Source organism: Archocentrus centrarchus, chromosome 15, assembly GCF_007364275.1.
Source record: "Archocentrus centrarchus isolate MPI-CPG fArcCen1 chromosome 15, fArcCen1, whole genome shotgun sequence".
In the NCBI taxonomy this organism is placed as follows: domain Eukaryota; kingdom Metazoa; phylum Chordata; class Actinopteri; order Cichliformes; family Cichlidae; genus Archocentrus; species Archocentrus centrarchus.
In genome coordinates, this window is record NC_044360.1 from 19269764 (window position 1) to 19293182 (window position 23419).

General features: G+C 39.2%; 2 protein-coding genes across 3 annotated transcripts; one reads left to right on the forward strand and one right to left on the reverse strand.

The window, feature by feature from the left end:
• The first annotated feature begins 1971 nt into the window (after window positions 1-1971).
• gfral (GDNF family receptor alpha like) lies at window positions 1972-6632 on the forward strand. The gene is made up of 9 exons (XM_030747665.1): window positions 1972-2063; window positions 2367-2480; window positions 2904-3059; window positions 3228-3287; window positions 3392-3707; window positions 5296-5555; window positions 5654-5734; window positions 5850-5931; window positions 6031-6632. Exons 1-9 carry the CDS (start codon window positions 2027-2029, stop codon window positions 6098-6100), a joined length of 1176 nt encoding a protein of 391 aa, XP_030603525.1. The 5' UTR covers window positions 1972-2026; the 3' UTR covers window positions 6101-6632.
• A 3656-nt stretch (window positions 6633-10288) lies between these two features.
• hmgcll1 (3-hydroxymethyl-3-methylglutaryl-CoA lyase like 1) lies at window positions 10289-22997 on the reverse strand. Of its 2 annotated transcripts, XM_030747630.1 has the most exons (9): window positions 22744-22997; window positions 20225-20302; window positions 19624-19731; window positions 19155-19250; window positions 18808-18956; window positions 18239-18302; window positions 17770-17958; window positions 11536-11661; window positions 10289-11137 (listed from the first exon to the last, which is right to left on the reverse strand). In XM_030747630.1, exons 1-9 carry the CDS (start codon window positions 22837-22839, stop codon window positions 11018-11020), a joined length of 1026 nt encoding a protein of 341 aa, XP_030603490.1. In that variant the 5' UTR covers window positions 22840-22997; the 3' UTR covers window positions 10289-11017. The 2 variants fall into 2 exon arrangements, with proteins under 2 accessions (XP_030603490.1, XP_030603491.1); XM_030747631.1 differs by lacking the exon at window positions 22744-22997 and having other exon boundaries at window positions 19637-19731; window positions 20225-20260.
• Window positions 22998-23419: the final 422 nt, after the last annotated feature.

Sequence of the window (23419 nt, forward strand, 5' to 3'; positions counted from 1 at the left end):
ATTAATTAGCTTTGTTCATAAAACAAACACATCTAATGCTATAATGCAAACTATCAGCTATATAAAATGCAATGCTCCTTTAATGGCGCTTCTCTCTCATCAAGAGTCATTCATCGACAGTCGCCATTACTCACTAAGTCACCTTACCAAATTACATTAATGGTTTCGGTATTAAACCACCAAAACTGTACTTTAACTAAACATCATAACCAGAAGAATAACATATGACTGTTCATAGAGTGCACATGAGTAAAAGTTCACATGTGAGTCCAGCAGTTTCTCATTTAGTTTTGGTTAGCTTCCCCACTCTACTCCACATTAGCCAAGTCCGCTAGCATTAGCATCGCTTAGCATACATCAATAAGCCACGATTTACACACCAATCGCTTCACAAACGGCTTCTTTTGCCGGCCTGTACAAGTCTCTCATAACAACCTTCTCTACACATATGGTCTGTATTGCACAGTCATTGTAAGGTGTTTTTACTGACCTGTGGTAGAGAATAGCAAAAGGCACACACGTTGAGCTATCGTAGCTTCATAACAGGAAGTTTTATTCTTCCTCTGTGCCCCAAAGCTACTCCATACCCCGAGCGCGATACGCCCTCTAGCGTCTTGCTGTGGGATGGCACCATATTACGTGAAACTGCACAGGACTCACAACAGTGCTTAAATGACAGTCAAATTTACAAATGTAACAAAACAAAAAAACTTTAGGGGTGACTGTTTTTATCTTTATCATCGTTTGATACTTAATCTCAGAAGTGAGATCATTTCAACCCTCTACACCAGCCAACTTACAACTGGCTCTGGGGGCAAGTGAAGTTTGTGTATCCCTGATTATAAAAGCCAATATCACTGAAGATATGGGTCAGAAAAACAAAACAATGACCTAAATGACCCCAAAGCACTTTAGAGCTGAGGATGAATCCTGTTTATCACTATAAGACAACAATTTCTAGGCAAGTAAGGTGATCTTTACACAAACACACACACAGATATATATATATATATATACACACACACACACACACACACACGCACACAGCCATCCCTTATTTCTCCTCTAAGGAGCCTGAACTAAAGTGGTCTTCTCCAGGCTTTCTGGAGGTCCTTCAAAGTTTTTTTTTTGAAAACTGGCTGCGGGAATAAACAGATGATCCGACAAAGGACAGAGGGAGACTGAGACTATATACGCAGAGAGGGATAATTAGGGAAGAGGAAACAGCTGGGGAGAATGACTGAGCAGAATCCCAAACGATGAGGCAGAAGGAAGTAAACTAAAAGCAAAGCGTCAGAGACGAGAGACTGACAAAGTAAAACGGGGAACACAGAACACGGAGACAGGAACGCAGACCTGACACTGCACCGGAAGACAGGCACACAGAAAGCAGACACATGAATGAGCATAACACAGGAGACCAGACACAAGCGGGAGGGAACATTATACTGGGGAACACACAAAGGCAGAACTAAACCAGAGCACTGAGAACACAACAAACAATACAAGCACGAGGCAAACCGAGAATATGAGAATAATTAAATAAACAAAACCCTGAAGTCCAAAACACTGGACAGTTAGCACAGGACCATTATGTAAAATTACACACACACACACACACACACACACACACACACACACACACACACACACACACACACACACACACACACACACACACACACACACATTCTCTCTCTCTCTCTGCTGTTGTGTGATATTTTAGTTTTTTAAGGGATTTGACCTTTATTTGTACTAGTTTGTTATTTTAAAACTAATATAGCATTCCTTCTAAGAGATGAGATTATTAGAATCACACATACATATAAAGAAAAATATTGCAGCTGTGTCTCATTGCAGTTCTCATTTTTATTACGTGGTCCAGGGTACAGCCTCCAGTAAATGCATTACAGACTGTTGACTGTGGGTGGTGTGCCTCGGCTTTAAATTCTGACATCAGCAAGAGGAAGAGATCAGCTGCTGGTGAGAGCTTCATTTGTCTGCTCAAAGCTTTGCAATAGTTATCATGCAACTGAGACGTGTGGAAGCTGCAGTCATACTCGGTGAGTTTACGCCAGCCATTACTATAAAAATTGATTTTGGACTGTAAAAGTTTATTAGTGTTACTTTTATGTACTTTGTGTTGTAAAACTATCGTTACTAGAAATGTTTCATGTTTTGTAGAATATAATGCGTGTATATTCAAAGTGTATCTACAGCTGGTCATGTTAGACACTCATAATTAATTTTTTAAACTACCTTTTCTATAAAAGCTCAAGACGAAAAAAATATCTCAATGGCATGAAACCACTTAAAAAAGAATTGTGCTCAAAGAAATAAATTCTTACAGTCTGCTTGTATTTCAGTGATTATTGTTCCTCAGATTTCATCTCTGGCTTCTGACTGTTTGGCTGCTGTGGAAACCTGCATGTCAGATTTGTGCAAGAGTGAACAGGCATTTTACGGTGGCATCTGTGAGGGTAAAAACAAATTCACACATTCCCATTATACTGTTTTACCAGGGGTCGGAACACGTAGGTTGTATGTATATAAAGTAATTACATTTCCTCGTGAAGGTCATTCAATTGAATTGCACTTCATGGAAAAATGGCTACAATGTAATAACTGAGGAAATAGCCTGGAGCAAAATGTTTATAACAGAATAAACTGAAAATAAATCACACTTTTGATGCCTGTAATACATGCAGTATGTCTGTTTTGACATCAAAATCCAGCATTATTACATTGAATTTGATACATCAGCCTATATCAGGATATAACCAGCCGTCACAGGGGAAACTGTCACAGCAGCAGACACATAGGAAACACCTGTTGCTCAAACAAGACCTTGCTCGCTTATGGAAAATCCTGTTTTTCTGCCTTCCTCTTATGTTTCATTCAAGATGGAGGATGCCAAATAACAGGCTCAGAGGTCTGTAACATTACCATCCCAGCCATACTGTACCAATTTCCTTCCCTGCGAGGGTGCGTGTGTGCCTGGGAGGGGGAGCTTTGTGACTCTATGCAAGTACTGGCCACACAATGCCACCAGAAGCCAGGTGCTTTATTCTCAGAAGTCTCTAAGATAAACATTCAGATGTGAAATTACATTTTTGTTTGCCAAAGGCCATCTAATGCATGACTACTGCACAACAGAATGACTGTTAAGATTGTCTTTACTGTGCTTTTGTTAGAGGAAGAGATAAACATGTTGATTGTTTGAACAGCAGTTCAGCTGAAGAGGAGTGCAGTAATGGATTGGCAGTCAAGCGGTTTATTAAATTATGGTAATTGTTTCATTACGTTAATCTCAGATAAAATCTAATGAAGATTATTCCAAACTGTTGTTTCAGCATTCTGGAAACTCATCCACTACCTTTCTTTTTTGTAGAATATGATAGCGCCGGATCCTGTGTGGACCAAGTTGGGGTTTGTGTCAGTGATTCAGTTTGCAACAGGTACCTTGCACCTGTGCTCCAAGCATGTAAGTCAGAGCATTGCAACAGCAAACACTGTCAGCGAGTGACTCAACAGTTCTATGGGAACATGCCGCAAAAAGTCGCGGAGATGCTGGTCATGTGCGAGTGTGACGCTTTGGATCAGAACTGTCTGCATATAAAAACTGGTTTACACAGTGGCGCGTGTGGCGACGACACCTGGATCTGCCAGCATGTGCTTAACCAGTGCACTGAGGACAGTAACTGCAGGTATGCCACTCTCCATTACTATTCTACCCATCCATCTTCTTGAGCTTATCCTGTTCAGGGTCGTGGGGGGGGTTGGAGCCCATTCCAGCTGCCATGGGACAAGGGCAGCCTGTTGCAGGGCTAAGACAGAGAGACAGACAAGTATTCACACCTACGGGCAATTTAGGATCACTAATTAACCTAACCCTACCAACTACATGTCTTTGGACTGTGAGAGGAAGCCAGGGTACCCAGAGAGAGCAAACAAATGCCACACAGAAAGGTCCCAGCCAGATTGTGGATTCAAACCCAAGCCCCTCTTGCTGTGAGGCAACAGAGCTGACTACTGTGCCACCATGCTGCAAGCTTACAGCACCTGGTATTCCCAGGCAGTCTGCCATCCAATTACCACCCAGGCCCGACCCTGCTTAGCAGCCAACATCAGGGTGTGCTCGGAGTGGCTTGCAGCCATACCACTCAGGGTGATATGCCTTACGGCAATGCCACTTATGGTGATGCTGATGAATAAAATTCTGATTTTTGTTCAGGATTATTAGACAATTATTATTAAATGAATGTGCAGGGATGAAACCACCAAATCAAATGCAAATACATTTTTTGCTTAAGATGAAATGTATGAGCAGCATCTGACAGATGAGAGTGCTGGAGGGAACCACAAAAGCTGGCAGGAGCATTGATTCTGTTAGGCATGCGAAAAAGAGAAAAAGGTGTCCTGCGTATAGGCTGTGCACCAGGAAAGAAAGTAGTTTAAAATGCAAGGAAGGGATTCAATCAATGAACAAACTAACAATCACTAAAATGGAGCAGGAAGAACGACGTTTGTTAGGGGGTGCTGATGGTGAGATTGTTAGAATGAATGAGAATTGGCCTTATTTACTTCTCTTGTGGGAATGACAGGGTAGGTTTTAACAATGGCTGCAGATGGGTGATGGGATGTGAGTGTTAATCATTAGAGAACTCTTTCTAGATTTAAAAAGTGAAACAGTGGGTGATTCAGGAAATGGGTGTATCAAATAAAACTGCCAGTAACAGAAGAGAAGGAAACTGCAGATCCTAAGCCAGAGATGGAATTGGCAAAATATGAATTCTCATCCGCAAGTGAACAATTATGAAAAGCTGGGGCTAAAGCAGTCAAATATAAGGCTGCAATTGAATAGCACTCTTATCCAAAATCTTTTTACATAGTTCTGTTTATCCTTTTCTCAGCGTGTTTCCATTCAAAGTGCAAAGTGCTGGCTTTGTACATACTGGAGATGATTTCATAATGGAAACCTAGATTTTCAGGCTATATTTTCATTAAATCCAGTGCTGAGATTTTTCAACCTGGGCATGTTTTAAGGGCAATCTCTATGCAATAAAAGCTTTCACAAACTATTATACAACACCCCTTTGTGACCCCACACATCCATAATTTCACCTGTGTGATTTGTGCACTTCCCCCTCTGCCATTTTTACCACAATTTAATTATAATCACATAATGTGAAATTATCATGAAGTAAAATGGAAGGTCCACCACAGCACATAAAAACCTGTAAATCAAAGCACCCAATGACTCCACATAACACATGTTTTCTCTGAATTAAACAGAGGCTTATTAAAAAGTTTCCAAGTCAACTGTTGGAGTGCTGAAGAAACCCAGTGCATTGACAGTGACCTCCCAAGAGATGAATGTTTCACCCAGATGGATCCGGAGCTCATTCTTGGCGCCGACTCTGAATGTAAAAAGGCCTTTTTGGCTACTTTAGGAACAGTGCTTCACCATCCTTGTACATGTGAAGGACTCTACAATGATGATCTGCTGACATGCAGTATGATTCACAATGCACTTCATAACAGATCACGCTTCGGTAAGTAGTTTTGTTTTTTTTGTTTTTTAACGGGCATTTTTAAATGTAACATTTATTATTATTGGAGAGATTATAAATAAGCTTTATTTGCATTTCAGTAACATCTTCAAAAAGCATCAATCAGCCCTCTAAACCTCCTCAGAGCAATGAATCCGAACATGTTTATGCATGGTCACAAGGTAAATTTCCATTTAGGAAGTAACTTTTTTTAAACGATGGCACTATAATGCAAATGAACTGAAATTATGGAAGCATTTTTGAGTGGCTTTGAATAAGGATTTTTTTTTTTTCCAGATTATCTTCTGTATGCTTTTGCAACCATCCTGCTTGCTGGTGTTGTCATATTGATGCCTCTGATTATTGTCAGTAAAAAATGGTAAGTGCATCAATGTTAAATCAATGTAAAATTCCCTTTACTATTTAATGATACCAAAATACTATTTTATAATTTACTTTAATTTCTTTTTCCTTGTAGGATGTCAAAAAGGAGAGATAAAACAAAATATGACCATCCACAGAAAATCAATTGTGTTGTTGTTCTCTGATATTTATTCCTATTTCCATTTAATTAAATAACTGACATTTTCTTTCTTTTTTTAAACTCAAAAAGATTGCAGATGAGTCTGAGTTTGCTGCATACGCCACCATCTCATTTTTCATCACTTCAATAGGTTTTCTTTGCAGTGAGCTTTATAAAAAAAACAATGACATTAAATGAAATGAGTACTTTCTGTAACCATTTTTTGTCGTCTCCAAGGCCCACTTCATTTTTCAAGGTATTTGGCAGGTGATTGATGAGTTTGACGCGAGGGCTCTGTGGGAGTCACACAATCTGTTCAAGGACTCTTTGTTCTTCTCACTGTAGTTCAGTAACTCTCTGGAACTCTGGCTGCATGCTTGGAGTAATTGTCATACTGCCTAATGGTGTTTACTTTATTAATAAGAATCTAAAAAGTGTCTAAAGCTGTTGCACAATCTTGCTTATTGCAATGAAACATAGTTATTGCAGCATTGTGAGCTACTGTATGATTGTTTTTGTTTCTTGTCGTGCATCCTTGTTCTTTGTAACCGATGTCAGCGTGCGCTTTATTGAAGAACATATGATATGTTTGTATATAAAACCTTTATGTTTAAAGTTATAAATAAAGTAAGGAAGGTTATGTGTGAACTCACAAAAGAAATCTCTCTCAGCAGCAAGAATCAGTCGGTTTTTTTGTTGTTGTTGTTAATCTTTCACACCAAGACATTTTCTAAGAAAAACAACACATCTGACGAGTCTAAGATTGCTTTAAGTCATAACTTCAAGTCTTTTGTGATGATTTATTTGTGCTCTGCCCACTTGTTTGCTCGAATCTTCTGTTTCTGAATATAAACGTCACTCTGAGCACCTTAAAGCCCCAGTTTGTTCAAAGTGCTGCAGTTTCCTTTAATAGGAGTTTTTAAAAGAAAACCTTCAAAATCAGAATTTAAATCACTAGACCCCTTTTTAATTATTTTTTGTTGCAGCATATCTAAGTGAAAGCCCAACAAATAAAAAGGTTTTCCAACCTGAAGTAGTGGGGAAAAAAAAGAAACTGAGAAATCCCCATCCATGTGGTCCATTTAATCCTGGCTTCAGGTAACAGACAAGCGCCTTCGCTCAGATGATGTCAGGTCTCTGATATAAAAACAGGAGCTATAGGAAAGCAGGTCAAACCCTTTCAACCCTTTGTGCCCAAACAGCAGAAGAGAGGAGTTAATTGTATTGACTTTGTAAACACACTTACTTGAGCATTTTGAGCTATTTGGAGACAGGGTGACGAGGTCTGAGTGGTGGCAAAAGAGACGGAATTGCAGTCATCAAGATAAATGGACTTGTTTGACTTTAATTGCGCCAAAGACACCAAGTTGTTCTGTCATTAGAGCTGATATAATTCTGAGATCTGCTGTAATTGTTTTTTTTTTTAAATGTTTTATAGGGCTGAGCTTGTAAGTTTGGATTTATTCTGCTGGGGAAAGATTTTAATCCATCTGGCTCCTGGTAAGAGCTTAATTTAAGTCATTTACAGTTCAATATGGATTAATATGATTATGTTTTAGCTCAGGATTTAAGCTTTTTCTCTCCTGTCATGTTAAGTGTACACCAAGTATTACACTTGGATAACACAATACAGTATTATCTTTTGTGTGGAGGGCATAAAATAAAGGAGCAAACCCTTTAAATAGGCAGACTGCCCACTTACAGACATGTGCGATGTTAATTGCAGGACACACCTTAGTTTAACATGTCCCTATGGGCAACTTATTTTCCCCCTTTTCTAAGGGGTACTGTTTCATTAATTTGTTTTTTAAAAACAATTCTGTTGAACCATAATTCAAAATTAATTTAAGTAATTTTTTTCAAGTTATTTCAATGACCATTGTGGGTTTTTCCTTTCTTTAACAAAAGGGTACCAACAGTTTTGACCATGTCTGTATGTTGGAAAGAAGGCAACAGTAAGTAGACACAGACCTACATGGAAACACATGCTAGAAAGGTCCCCATTGATTTGAAACCACCATGAGTCAACTGCAGCTATCATGGAGCGGGAGGAAAGTTTTGCTGTAATTTGTGATGGGTACTTGCCACAATAAATGTGTGGATTGTAGGTTCCAAAGTGAAGGACGCGGAGTTAACAAATAAAAACCTTTTAATCCACTGAAAAGAAAAAAAAAATCCATCAGTCATCAAACTCGAAAGAAAACATGAAACAAGGGAAGAAGACAAGTCCCTTGAGGGAGGTATTATTTCTGTCAGTGCATGTTTTCAAACATCTAAACAATTTGAATCTAAATTGAAGGAAAAATAACAACGACAGTCCTAATGATGCAGCCATCACCGGAGCTTATCTCACACAAAGAGATGAAAGAGAGAAGAACATATAATCTATGCATCATTTGGTGCAGATGTCAAAGCACTACAGTGGCGATAATTCACCATCTAGTGCTACATAACGGGAACGAGCATAAAGGGAGTAATGTTTTTTATGTGGCAGATGATTTCGAATGCAACGCTTTTATCAGCTCAACAAGTATCAGCAAACACACACAGTGTATGTGTGCAGTTTGTCACAGTGTGCCTGCTAGCTAAAGGTACAGCTGCTGTATTTCCCAGGGAGAGAAATGAATGAGCGAGAACTTCATTCAGAGATGGAGAAAGATTTAAGATAGACAAGGACTGCTCAGTGACATCTGATGAACTGGAAATGTAAAGCTTACATGTGATGTTCTCATTCATTTTAGAGTTTGTTAATCGGATGTATACGTGAAGTTTTTCTGAAATGTCCTGCAAAACAAATTGAAGTATAATAACTTTTCTGTTATTCAGAGGTTACATGAAAAGATTAGGCAGTTATTCATGCAACCCACCTTCTCCCCAGCTCCACCTTACCCAAATCACTCAGTGCTCCAACCAAGCCTCCATCTTTATCGTCACCACCGCCTGTGTCTAGACTCTGGGGGGGGTCATGCCCTGATTCCTATCACCGCTGGGATTCTGCTATGATGGGCCGTTGGAGTCTAATAGCCAGAAAGCTTAATTGAATTCTGTATATCAATAAATCATGTTCAATTCCTCCTAATGATCTCTCCTTACTGAACTAATGCTCAACATGCTAGAATAACAATGGAAACATGAACCAAAACACAGGATCGCAAAACAGCTACTTATTACTAGGAAAACCATGAAGTAAACATAGAAATCAAAGATTCAACAATATCACGAGAAATCCAGCTCACTATTAGAATAAAAAAGACCAAATCAGGAATCAAAAAATTCAAAGACCAGAATAATAAAACCACCATAGAAACTTTATCAGAATCCAGAAATACATCAACAAAAACCTCTTTGACAATGGCAGGAATTTATTTTCTATCTCATCTTCCACTTTGTGCTTTACATGGCAAAAGAATGACCCAAAATATTAGAGAATGGAGAATGTAGCCTTTCATCTTTTAAAAGATTGATCTTGTGTATCTTTAATTTAATCATCATGGGGTCGCAGCTATCTGATTCCCCTCTTTCTATGAATTTTCCCCATGACGCGTCTCTCTGCAGGATACTGAAAGGTCTTTGGAGCCTTGTGGCCAGCAGAGGGCCCCAAAAAGGGGGCAAAGTGTCTGGCTAGAGTTGTTGTTAGTCATGAAAAGAGAACATAAAGTAAACAAAAAAAAAAAAATATTATTGTATACTTAATTTTATAATCCACTAACTTTAATATTGGATAATAACATATTCTATTGAATAAATAGTGTTTTTTTTTTTACTTTAGTCTGTTCTTACAGATGGAAACTGTTTTAAAAGGATTGTAGTGGGAGTGCTGGGTATCAGGTGTGACTAAATGTGGTTTACATGGCTCACAGGCAGAATTTTGCTTAGGGGTAGAGAGAGGTCAGGACTGGCTCTGTGTGTGGCTACACATGAATACATAATTTTCTCCTTGAGGACGTGATTAAGATGGACCGCCATGGGCAGACAATTATCACATTTTAATACATTTATGCAAATCCAACATCTATTCATTAGTGTGGAGTACTCGTCTTCCTCAGTTGACATCTTGCTGGCATCCTAATTAGTTTGATTTTTGAAAACGGAGATGTACGGTGAATGCAATGAATAAGTCAGCGGTACTATGAGTCCTCGGGACCAGAACAGGAACACTCACAGCAGATTATTACAGCAGTTCAGTTTTCTTTATTCTTTACTTTTTGCTTTACAGATTGCACAGTAGGGCGTAGACATGAAAACGTTAAACCACATTTGTCTCAGACATTAGCTTATGTCATGGTAAAAGGTTCTGAAATACAAAAACAACAAACAAACAAACAAACAAAAAACTATCAAGGGGCACTTTTTTAAGAATCTTTGGCAAACCTAATAACAAAAACTCATCTGTACTTCCTTTAAAATGCTGTTGATGTGGTAGTTTGAGAGGGTGTCTGATTTTTAATTAATTATAAAAGTTCATAGCAAATTACAAAAGGTCTTCAGAGGAGTAAAGTGCATATTGGAGACACCCATACACCTGTTACATCATTTTATAAGGCCATTGATTGATGCAAACAAATAAAAGTGACCCAGATCATAAATGATCGAGTCATCAATCCAGACCTCTATCACAAATGAATACTCATCTTGATAGTTATCAGCCCAGTGTTACTTTCCCTTCAGTGTGACCAATCTTTAATTTTGTTATATCAAACCGCGCAGAGCAAAAACTAATCTAAGAAAGACGTACTTATTCACCTGATTATAAAGGTCCTCAGCTGTAAATATAATCTGGAAATCAACATTAAAGTAGGAAACTGAAAATGAGACATTTTTCATACATGAGCTACAAGGAGCAATGCAATTCAAATACAGACACACAGGCAACAAATCTGAATGCAACAACAATGGAGAAGCACTTTAAAGGGAACAGACTGAATTATTTAAAGATGCTGCATTACAGAGACACATCACAGCGTGCCGTGCCTCTTGCTCGGGCAACCTTGGAATTTGTCTTGCGAGACAAAGCATTGCAGATGAAGGAACCAGCCTCTATGACTTTGGCAATGTTCACACCCTGCAAAAATATTTCAATATCAGTTGAACTCCAATTACAACAATAAGGTTAAGACAAGCAAAGGAAATGTTACGTTTAAGGAAGGTTTTTCATTGAAATTGAAAGGTGTGCAACAGGTGACAGAAAATTAACCTGCAGTGATTCTTTTCTACCAGCAGGGGTAGGGATTGTTAAATAAATTGTTCCTTAGATCATGTGCGCAACACCACAGTCTTGTACAAATTGTGTAAAACCACTGATATCATAAAAAAAAACATCTACAGGACAGTGTGTTTGCAGAATGATGTGTTTATGTAAATGAGCTCTGCAAGACTGTATAACTTTGGTTTTGTTGGGATTAGACACAGACACACTTACGCACGCCGGACTGTCAAAGTGCACCGTGAAGCCATACTTACCGTTTCAATGCCCATGCCATGAAGCATGTAGAGAACGTCCTCTGTTGAAACATTTCCAGATGAACCCTGAGCGTAAGGGCAACCTCCCAGGCCAGCTACTGCAGAATCCACCACAGAGACCCCCATCTGCAAGGACAAACAACAGAGACATTCAGCAAAGTTATAAAGACTTCACATTAGGTACAATCCAGGAACAAAGACCTTTGTTCTATTGGATTGTTCTGCCTGGTGCAGCACACCTTGCCAGGCTTGCGGTTGTGTTTTACAGCTGTTTCTGAGAACCCTGGGCTTAAGGCTTGAAGATGAGTGGGCACAGAATGTCCCGCAGTATGGCTTAGTCATCCTCTTTGTCAGCTTAAACCACCAGCACCACATAATTATGGCCTTGTTCATATGACAGGAATATTATAAAAGGTTGAGCATAACATTTCATATGTTTCTGATTCTCCTGGTTACTCATGTTTTTACAGTACGACTCTGCTCTTAACCGTGGGGATTCACTTTCTTGCCACATCGAGAAGACGTTTTTTTCCCTTGGCTGCTTAGTGTCCACTCACACCGTTCCAGTAAACCTAATGCAGCTGTACACAAATGGGCAGGTGTTACAAAAAAAAAATCATTAATGCCAAATCTTGATTAAAAATGTTTCTGTTTTCTAAGGGCCTCTTTGTTTACAGAAATATAAGAATATGCAAGAGATAAAATTCAGGTTTGTGTGCTTTGCTACATGTTTGGCTCACTGGCTGCTTACAACAAACATTACTGTTTAAATTTGTGGGAAATTTTTTTTTCTTTTATTACTGCAGGCAACAGCGAGTGTCTGGCCTCCATATGAAAATTAATGATGCGTTTTGAATTGTTCTTCTCAGGCCATTGCTTTTGTTGGACAGCTTACCCAGAATTATAAAAGGCTGCTCAGGAAACATTACTTCACTGCTTTTGTTGCAGCTCGACATTGACGCTAAAATTTACAGGAACACATTTTTACACTTTCTCTGAATCCACATGTTGCTCAAAGAAACACAACCACAGGGCTTGCCATGGAAGTGCATAACCCAGTCATGAATATAACCTTTGTTTTCACACCAAGACAGGCCTTCAGTTTTCGGAGTCATTATGGACTAAGGTCTTGGGATGTTTTCCACATGTCCCTGGGATTGTCATGAGAATATTAAAGATGTTTTCCAGCTTCCGTGGTAGAACCAGATGTCAGAGGATCCTACAGTGAGACAGAATTAACACTGATCCTCTCAGTGGCATTGGCTCATGAAGGACTTCCACCCCACAGAGCAGGACCAAGCAAGTTAAATTAAAGGAATCTCTATTGCTTTTTTGGAACAATGTCGCTAATTGGTTGTTTTTCCTCCAGACAAGAACCTACTTCTTTCAGGGGCTGTCTGAGCCAGCCGTAATTGCTGTTTATGTTGGCAAGGGAAGAGGAGGAGGTGGGTAGAAGGAGGAGGAGATCTACTCCGGTGTGTGCAGTGCACGAGATTTCCAGACCTTGGTTAAAGCCAGAGCAGGATATTGTACTAGGCAGAATTTTTTGTAGTATAAACACAGAGTTGTAATCTGCCATGCCAATCCTCTCGCTTCTAGCTATAAGGTCACAGGTCTTCAGCGTAGTGTTTCCGAGAGGAACAGAACAAACCCTTCAGCAGCGTGCCCTGTACCTTTGGACACTAATCACGCAGGAACTGGTGGTCAGCAGCTCAGGCTTGCCAGTGCTCAGTTAGGTTCACACTACCCAGAAACCAGATGTGTGCTCAGTGTTAAAAAGCCATACTGAGTGAGCTGCGGCTATATAAAAACAATGCATTCCTGGGTAAAGACACAGTGCATTTTCAAACTTGCATGATTTGGGATAAGCTTGTTTACATTCTGCACTCTGAATGGACGAGGCTGAAGATGGACAAGCTCCCAGTTTGGTTTTATAACTGCGTCACAGAGAGAGTGAAAGAGAGAGTGTGCGTATTCAGTGAAGGATGTGAAGCAGTGATGCTTCACCCACAACTACCTAAACTGGGAGGCTGAAACAAATTGTCACTGCTGACACACATATCGCTTCTTTCGAATATTCAGCAATATATATATATATATATATATATATATATATTAAATCTACAGAGAATCCATATTCCTGAGGATTGCAAAAATAAAATGTGCTAACTAAAGTAAGTATTGCTTTTTAATACTAAATAAGTATGTCAACTCTTCAGCTTTTGTTTGTTTGTTTTTTATTTTTCCCAGGGGCTGCAGATAAAAATAAGCTTTTTGGACACATTTACATTTTATTATATTAATGCTGCTTTACTTAAATCTATGTTAAAAAATATGTAAAGTAAAGAATAAAGTAAAGTCTAAAAAAATCGATACAGAAACACAATACAATACAGAAACAAGATAATACACACGCACACACAAACACACACACACTGTTGACAGATTTTCATTTTTGATTGTGTCAAAAAAGGCTCCATTAAAAACTTATATATATCATGTATAATAATGATTCTGAGTGTTTTCTATCTTTGAAACAGCAACTTACAAGATAAAAGGATTAATTGTGATTATAAATTTCCATTATAACATCACCTAATCAGCCAATGAAGCAACATAAAGTTGCACCGAAGTTACCAAGACACTGCACAACACAGTTTCAGTAGGTAACTGTTAGTAAAATAAGGCTGAACAGTGCCTCGTGTACAGAGACAAAAGAAAATACTGCAGATGGATGTTATTGTCAACAGAGATCTCCAGTGTGAGCCCAGACAGGTTATACAGTATTCCCCAGCTGCAGTAGTACACAATACACCAAAATTGCAGGTAAGATTAAATAATTTTCCTTGCCAAGCCTGTGAAATCTAAGTACATACGTTGTCATTGTGTGACCTGCCAGGGTAGGTTTGCAACAAAGCTCCCCTAGACCTCCTGAAAAAAGGTACAAAGACTAAGGAATGTCTTTATCAGGAACAAAAGAGGTGACTCAGGGCTGACAGCACTGGGGGAATTCATTTCTCTCCCAGTTGGTGGTGTGGAGTTCTGGCACACAGTAATGAAAAACTATGATAAAATCTTTCATTTCCTTCTTGTTTATGGGTGAGCAAATGGTGAGCTAAATATCCCTGGCTGCTATTATTTCTTGTGGCCATGGGGCAGCTGTGATGAATCACTGTAAATATGATCCACGGAGGAATTTCACCATCTCGCTGCACTTTTTTTTTTTTTTAATTCCCAGAATCAGAGTTAACTTTAAAAATATTTGCTTCTTTACATGACATGGATCAGCTGCCGTTCTGCACCAGGTTGCAGCATTAAATGTACCAGAGAAATACATCAATATTAGATTAATTTGACTGTAATTACTAGACATGATAAGTGGCCCACTGTAAGTTTAAAGAATGCTTTTTTTTGGTGAATGTGTAACATTTGTGAATTAAATATTTCTAGCTCTCTGTTATGTTGGGTGATCCTGGACTAGAGCACTGCAATGAATGATTCTGCCTTACAATCATGAAGTAATTTGTACAAAATGAAGCATGAATTTAAAAAAAAACTATATTCGCATTGTTTACCTACAGTCATGTACTCAAGATAAAGCACTTGAGTACACGTTTCTAGAGCCGCGTCTGCAGCTGCAGCACCATTCATCACATGCTCACTGCAGAGCAAATGAAAGGATCAATTTCCACTGGCCTTTAAGCACGGCATTGTCAGAAAGTTCAACAGCCAAGCGGCAGACGAGCTCGAAACCCCCCCCCCCCCCCCCCCCCCCCCCCCCCCACAGGGTCCTTCTATCCACCTTTCTCTCAGTTGCTTTGTCCAATAGACATTGAATAGGTGAGCCTTTGTGCTGACCCCCTCACATCTGTTGACCCACCCAGCCCCCAGTGAGATTCCTCCTCTGCAGTGACAATGCGCTCCAGTAAAACTGATACAGCCCTATCTGCACTGCTTCTGTTTTATGTTTGGATATATGTCAAGTTTACTTGCTTGCTACACGCAAAGTGGTGACAAACGCCCCAACGACAGCTCCTCCACAAAGATTCACAACCCAGTTACACTTATAGAGCACACAACTTTAACAGTACAATACATACTGTGATTGGAGGGCCCTTTGGAAATATCTTATATTCATTAAGATTCTGGGACTTTTTTTTTTAGAGGGCAGTTTGTGAATCATCTTGCTTTGTGGGGAAGCTTAGATCATGTTTCTTAAATGCCGTTTTTCCTTGTTGACTGATGGTTTCTGGTTCTTTGTGCGTCCCATTGTAGCCTGCATATACATAACAGAGGACAGATTCATCATGCCATTGACTGACACACTGCCATTAAAGCTCGGCCACATATTTAGGCAGTGATGCACTTTTCCTCTTTAGCGCCACATTTTTAAAAATATGATGTTTCTTTAGAAGCATGATTTTCACATTCTCTCTGACACACTAGGAACAGATTAACACTTTTTGTATGTAATTATATTTTTGTAATCTCTGAAATACTAAAGTTTGATATATGATATATATGGCCAAAATAAATATATCTTAGTCTTAATCATATATTGCTGATTTTTGCTTCCTTTTCCCTGACTCCACTGGAAAATAAAAACAATTTTTCCTTTGCTCTTTGTAAAGAAAATACACTGTATTTCAATGCACTGTAGCTTGTGCTCTGAAAAGTGTCGAAAAAAGATGGATTGGGAGCAGCTTAACAAATGATGCTTCCCAGCAGGGATAATGATTTAAAACTTTAAAAAAGACCTGTGATCTCTATGATGCTGGCAGAAAGTTGAACGATATCCTGGAACAAGAATCACCACCTTAATTTTGCCTCCACATCTGGTTGCTCCTCTTCATGTCATCGTGAGTAAATACACTGATTTATGCAAAGGCCGGGCATTCATCCATAATCGGCCTGCGGTTCTCCACGAGAACATTCATATTCATCACAGGGAGAAGGATGTGCATGTGAAGGCAAAGGTACCCAAAAATCCTTGCCAAGCCACTGGGAAAGCAGAGAGTAAAGCTGTCAAACAATTTAACATGAGAGGACATGAGGATCAAGAGGATGATGCATTACTTTCTTGTGCTTGTCCAAAGGAGAATCTACACTTCTACAATACTGAAGGAAACGGGCTTCCTCCTCTGACTTCGCCAACATTTGTAAGCCCAACACAGACCTCTCCATTTAAAAGTGTTAGTACCTTTTATGTCTCTCTCACAAGGATCAGGAGTAAAGGTATAGGGCACACCTGTCCTCCCAAAAATTCCTGAACTATTCTACCTTTCTACCTTTGTTCAGAGGCCTCCTAACCCTCCAATTATAACAACAAATTTGCTGAAAGGTTGTGCCACTGATTGAATCTATTTTTAAAGATGCCTCTTGGCTGCGTGTTAGGTTCTGTGAATGGTTCCATCATTCCTACCCTACCCATGTCTCAAAACAGTCCCGGGGCTATTTGCCTTCATTTAATGACTTCCATTAATGTATAATGTACAAACTAATCAAATAACTTAAATTACTTTTTAAATATTATTAGTTTTTAACACTCTGTCATCATTAATGTCTTTTATGTCTAATCCTGGGCGTATGTGATATCTGCACAAAAATTGTTTTAGAAGAAAGCTGTAGGGCATCATCAGGCGCAGGCACAAACACATTGAGTACTATGAATCCAGCATTAATGTTTTTTTAAGATATTGCATGGACACTGCTAATAATAGACATCACTTTTCACAGTTATTGTTTGCATTGTTAAGCTCCTCACATGTTATGGCTGCAGTGAAACTTGGAAAGTTCAGAAAATGTTTTCAACACACGGTCCAAGACTAATAATAAAAGTCCCGGTGTCACAAGCTGAATGCCCTTTTCAGCACATTTTCACGTGCTGCTTTCTCCATCTCATAGTTGCCTAGTAAGTATACTTTGTCCATGTCAGATTGTCTATTTGCTCTTTGTATTCCAGCCTGCTCATTGTGCCTCCCTACCTGTCTGTCAGTGATATTTTGCCTGACTCGAGTTCTTTTCAGATTTCTGCCTGCTCTCTTTGCTTTGTCTGGATTACTGCTCTGACAAAGACTGTGCTTTACTTTTGAGTTAAGAGCCCATTCTGTCAGTACAGTACTTATAATAATAACGATTATAGTAATGGTAATAACCACAGCATGATAAACCCAATCATCATGTTGTTAAGTACTTCTGAGACTACTGGCCATAGTGTATCTTAGGAGTTCTTACTTGAAGTGCAGTAAGGATGTTGGGCAGTGCTTGCCCGTAGGTGTCATGGCAGTGAACTGCTAGAGCATCGATGGGCACCTCCTTCATCACCCTCTGTAGCATCTTAAGCATGGAACCTGGAGTACCAATACCAATGGTGTCTCCCAAGGAAATCTCGTAACAGCCCATTTCATATAATCTCTTTGCCACCTATGAAGAATAAAAATACAGCAAAATGCTGTTAACAGAACTGTTACTGCTTATTGAACATGTAAGTGTCATATTGTGCTTGGTTAGGCAGAGAAATGAAAGATAATACAAATGCTAGATTTGACAGTTCTTGGTTAATTTACTCTGTGATTACAGAAGGAATATCAAGAATGTCTTCTGGTTCTGGAGAACCACAATTCAACTTTCTGATTCACACATGACTGAGAACTGACAATAGTTAGGGGAACAAAAGGCCTGTAAGTGTAACTAATAATCCTACCTCTGCAACTTTGGAAGGTTCAATCTGTCCCTCATGGGGGCACCCAAGCGCACAAGAAACATACCTGAGATGGTAAAGTTAAGGAAAATTTAAATCAGTTTTGACAACTGACAAAACAACTTCAGAAGCTGTTTGAATAAAAAGCAGGCGACTCTGAAAAAGTGCTAATCTTTCCAAAAGGCTGCTGCTCTTTCAGTGAGTTTTTGGACAAAGCAGTTCATATAATCTAAATTAAAACAAACAAACAAAAAAATGCCGTTACAATGGATTGCTTTTCCGTGTATGATGAAAGGCCAGCTATATGCAGTAACTAAGCTTGTTTGGTTTACTTCATCTGGACTTGTGGTTTACTAATGCATAGATATAACCCTGCTGAACATCTGGAACTTTGCTATAACAGTATCATTACTGAACTGTGTGCTTTCTCCTATAGAAAAACTGCAGTATGTTCAACTGCTCTGTTTCCCTTTGGGGAAAAGTGATAATCTGTGCAAAGATCAGAACACAAGTGAAATGCCTGATAGGCGTTTTCGATTTTGTAGCAGAAAATTAATAAGCAGAATACTAACCCTCGGACTGGAATTTGTCGCTTTTTGGCAGCGTTAATGACTTCCTCAAACCTCAGCATACTTTCATCAATAGAACAGTTAATATTTTTTTTACTGAAGGTCTCAGATGCTGACCCAAACACCGCCACTTCAGTAGCTCCAGCTGCAACCTTAAATCAGCAGAGAAAACAAACTTGTAAAACTGTGTTCGCAGTGAGTCACAGTGAGTAAATGCAAGAACTATTTTAATAAAAACAATATAGAGGCGACAATTAACTCAAGCTGACAAGCATGAGTAAACATGATGAATTATATAAGTGATGGAATATAGCACAGGTCATTACGCTGGAGTGAAAAGCCATGCTTACGGCATCCTGAAAGCCTTGCAGGTTAGGTGTCAAAACCGGGTACTGAACATGAGGCGCTTTCTGGATTCCTCTGAGTACGTCAGTGTGGTCTGCCATCTAAATAAAAGAGGAAAATATATGATGCAGCAAAATAAACCTTTAACATCATCTGAACATGTTGCTGGAAATTCACAAATGTTTTCACATGTTTGAAGGCAGCATAAATGACAGAATTTTTCATCATATTTCTCAGAACAAAAAGTGGCACATGTGAACATTTGACTTTTTTTTTCTCCCAAGTAGTAAATAGGGGTGCAATTTATGGTAGGGTTTGAGAGAGAGACTATTAAAACAAATAAAATATTCTTTCCAAAACCATCTGCGGATCCAACAAGGATGTAAAAGGAGCAGATTTTCCTGATTCAGGCAAGAAAGAGTGCCTGATAAATCGCTCAGCACTCTTTTGCCCTTCAAAAAGAAGAGTTATTACCTGCGGTACCCACTTTGAAGAGACAAAGCTGGTGGCCTCGATCACAGACAGGCCTGTTCCTGAGAGCATGTCTATCAGCTGGATTTTCACCCCCGTTGGAACAATCTCCTGGGGAAAAATGAAATTGAAATAGTTTATTCTGGATTCAATCCCATTCGCGATACAGTGGGAGACGTAACAAGCAGAGATGCGGCTTTTCATTTTGCTGTGCTGCACATTATTCATATAGATATCCATATCTGACATGATGAATCTTGCACTTGCTGAATATTTTGAGATTCTTTGAAATATGCTAAATTTCAGATGATATGTTGTAGAAATAAAATTACTCCCATCCCCCCACCCCACCCCCATCCAGGATAATCTCTAAGCGGTAGGTGAGGAGAGTGAACTCAGCCAGAAGCCGTGTCATCTTTCCTATTCAATTTCAAAGAAAATGTGAAACATATGCTCCTAGCAATTATGGCACACAACCCATATGTTATGAATTTTTTATATGTATAGAAAAATGGGAGTTTCCAGGGTGGATTGTGTATAGTAATAGAAAACAAAGGTGCCCATAAATATAAATAAGGTTTGTGACTGAAGTGGCAGCGTGTACCTTTTCATTTTGAAGTCCATCTCTCGGCCCGACTTCAACAATTTTAACAAACTCTGGATATTCATGTCCTGTAATTGTCTGGAAAAATATCAAAAGGGAAAAATAAATAAATAAATAAAAAGAGAAACAACTCTCAACAGGAGACTGAGCACTGAAAAGTCAGCTGTCCTGTTGCCACGGGATGCTCCAGGTCATGTTATTTCTAACATGAATAACTTTCAACCTCAACCCAGCTGAAACCTGAGAACCAAAACATAAGCTTGCTATGTCATTAGGATGCAAACTCATGAGATGGGACACAGAGAAAAAGGCTGGGAAGAACTCCACTAAAACCGCAAGGAATATTCTGAGGCTGAAGGTATTTTTTTTTCTGATCTCAACCTAATAATTTAAAGAGAAAGGCCCTCGTTGAACTAAATGTGAAACCTCAACAGGCCTTAAAGATTACAATATGAACCAAGTGACAGTGATATTTAAGGAGAACACGAAGACCACATATGTGACTATAGCCGGCAAAAATATCACAATTACGTTTTTGTTCCAGGAAGGAGCAAAGAAAAAAAAAAACAAGCTAACAGATAGACAGTTTAAAGCTAACAGCTAATGTGCTAGGAGTAGATGCCTTTCATCAGCCTGAGAAAAGCAAGTCTTATAGGCATGGAAGATTATCTTAACATATTTACTCAGCACACACATGAAATATACAATGTTACCCCTCATTTCTTTATATTTTGCTGGGAAAATGGGAAATAGATGCAGTGATTTCCTGAAACTTGTGTAAACATACATGGAAAGACAGTTTATAAGACAAAAACAGTGTTTGCACAATTCTACAAGCTTGAACATCAATATTTGTTATGACCACCTTTATTCTACAGCACAGCCTGAACTCTGAGGCAGCTTTCTTGTAATTCTGTTAAGCAGTCTTCAGGAATAGTTCTCCAGGCTTCCTGAAGGACATTCAAAACTCTTCTTTGGATATTGACTGCCTTTTGTTCTGTTATCTGTCAAGATGATCCCACATTGCTTCAATAATGTTGAGGTCTGGGCTCTGGGGAGGACAGTCCATGACTGATAAGTGTTTCATTGTGGGTTTTTCTACACAGGTATGCTTTTACTGCATTGGCAGCATGTTTGAGATCACTGTCATGCGGAAAAATGAAGCTGTTGCCAATCTGAGCCTTTCCAGATGGTACTGCATGGTGGATCAAAATCTGATGGTACTTTTCTGTGTTCATAATTTCATCAATTTTGACAAGATCCTCAAAACTACTGGCTGAAACGCAGCCCTAAACCATGACAGAGCCTCCACCATGTTTCACAGACGGCTTCCCTCCTGAATGCCTCCGTATATTCTGACTGTTTTTGGATTTAATCCTGTTTCTTAAGGACACAACTATCTACTGTAGATAGATGTTTCTTTAGGCCTGACACTTCTTTTTCCTCCACTTGACCAATTTCTTCATTTTTTTTTAAGAACAGACTACACACCATGCTGAGATGTGCCAAGTTTTGGGGTTGTAGCTCTTTAGGAATCAGCTTGTTGGTTCAAAAAAATATTATTTAATGCCTGTCAGACTGTGTCATCTTTTGGCATTTTTCATAAATTCAACTAAAGAAATGATAAGAAATGATGTGTTTTTGCAATAGGCTGCTAGTAACAAAGTGCCTGAAGATAAAATTTCAAATTGGTTCTTTGCTAAATTGTCTGTTATGTGAACACTCATCCCTTGAGTTAGGTGCCTTTTTCAGTGTTAAGTGGCCTAACAAATAAACAAATACTATTCTTCTGAAAATAGACAGGTATGAGGACTTGACTGAAAGTGAGTGAAAAAGCAGCCAATAACGAAAGAAAAACTAAATAATCTTCAGAAAGCCTGGAGAACTATTCCTCAAGACCACTTTAAAACATTACATGGAAGTTTGGTTCCTTGGTAGCAAGACTTTTGCACAGTACTGTATGTCCTTCAGTTTGCCATATCTAGTTGACTTTAACTGTTATGACTAAAATGTACTTTTTAATACACATGAATTAATTAGAAAATGAACTCATACTGTGGATTACAAACACTTTATAAAGTACTGAAAACAAACATGAAAAATCCAGAAATGAAATGAAATTAGATCTAAAGAAGGTTTTGATCTAAATCCAGCTCAGTTTGATATGTGTGCATATGATGAATTAATCTGAAAGCAATTTAGGAACTTGGCTACCTAAATTCATGCGCAAATATCATCATATTCTTCTTGCTAACTGGCTCTCCAAAAGTCCACACTGACAGTAATATAAGGATGGAATGTTTTGCCGCAAACAGACAATTGGAAAGTATGAAATCATCCTTATTAAGAAAAATGTACATGCATCTTTAAAAAAAAAAGGAAAAAAAAGAAGAAGAAGCGGAATACGTTAAATCTTAAAGCAGCATCGGTGGCCGGCTGTTGTGCAGGCCCTCTGTCATGAGGGAGTCATGTGGCAGAGCATGTGCAGCTGATTAAAAACACGGAAAACCGACGCCCACCTTGTCCTCCTGCAGCCAGCGTCTCAGCCACGGGTAGTCCTCGATGAGTTGCTCATAGCTCAGGCAGTGCTTCACTGTGGTGGGCACGTTACCCATCCGTATGGCTGCTGATCAGCCCGCTGCAGCTCCGTGTTCTCCGGGAATAACCTACGCGGATCGCTGCAACGACACAGAGTCAATTAGTGTGTCACATACGCGTGCCAGGCCTGGATGGCTGAGGACCTCGCTGCATGCAGAGAATAAAATGCGAGGATGGCTACATATAGTAGAGGATGACTCAGCAGTTGCCACGGCAACCATATCTCAAAGGTGGGGGAAGGGAGCCAGAGAGAGAGAGGAAATTAAGTACTGCAGAGTGGGCAACCAATTTTAAAGAAAATAAGTGAAATAAGGATAATAAAGTCCAGAAACAGGTATCAGGTGCTTTCTTCAGTTTGGAAGCTGGTGTATTTTTTTTTTCTTGATTCAACAAGTTTACATGCACACTCACCTCCCTGTCCTGCTGAGAATTGAAGGCTTCAGTGTAACAGCCAGCTTTGATTGATCTCCTGTGACCTGAACCGGTTGAAGGGTTTTCATTGCCAGGCGTGCCACTGCTGCCAATGTCAACTGCGCAGTGTAATAAAATCCCCTGTTAAGTCAAGGCAACATTTACCAGAGAAAACAGCCATTCTAG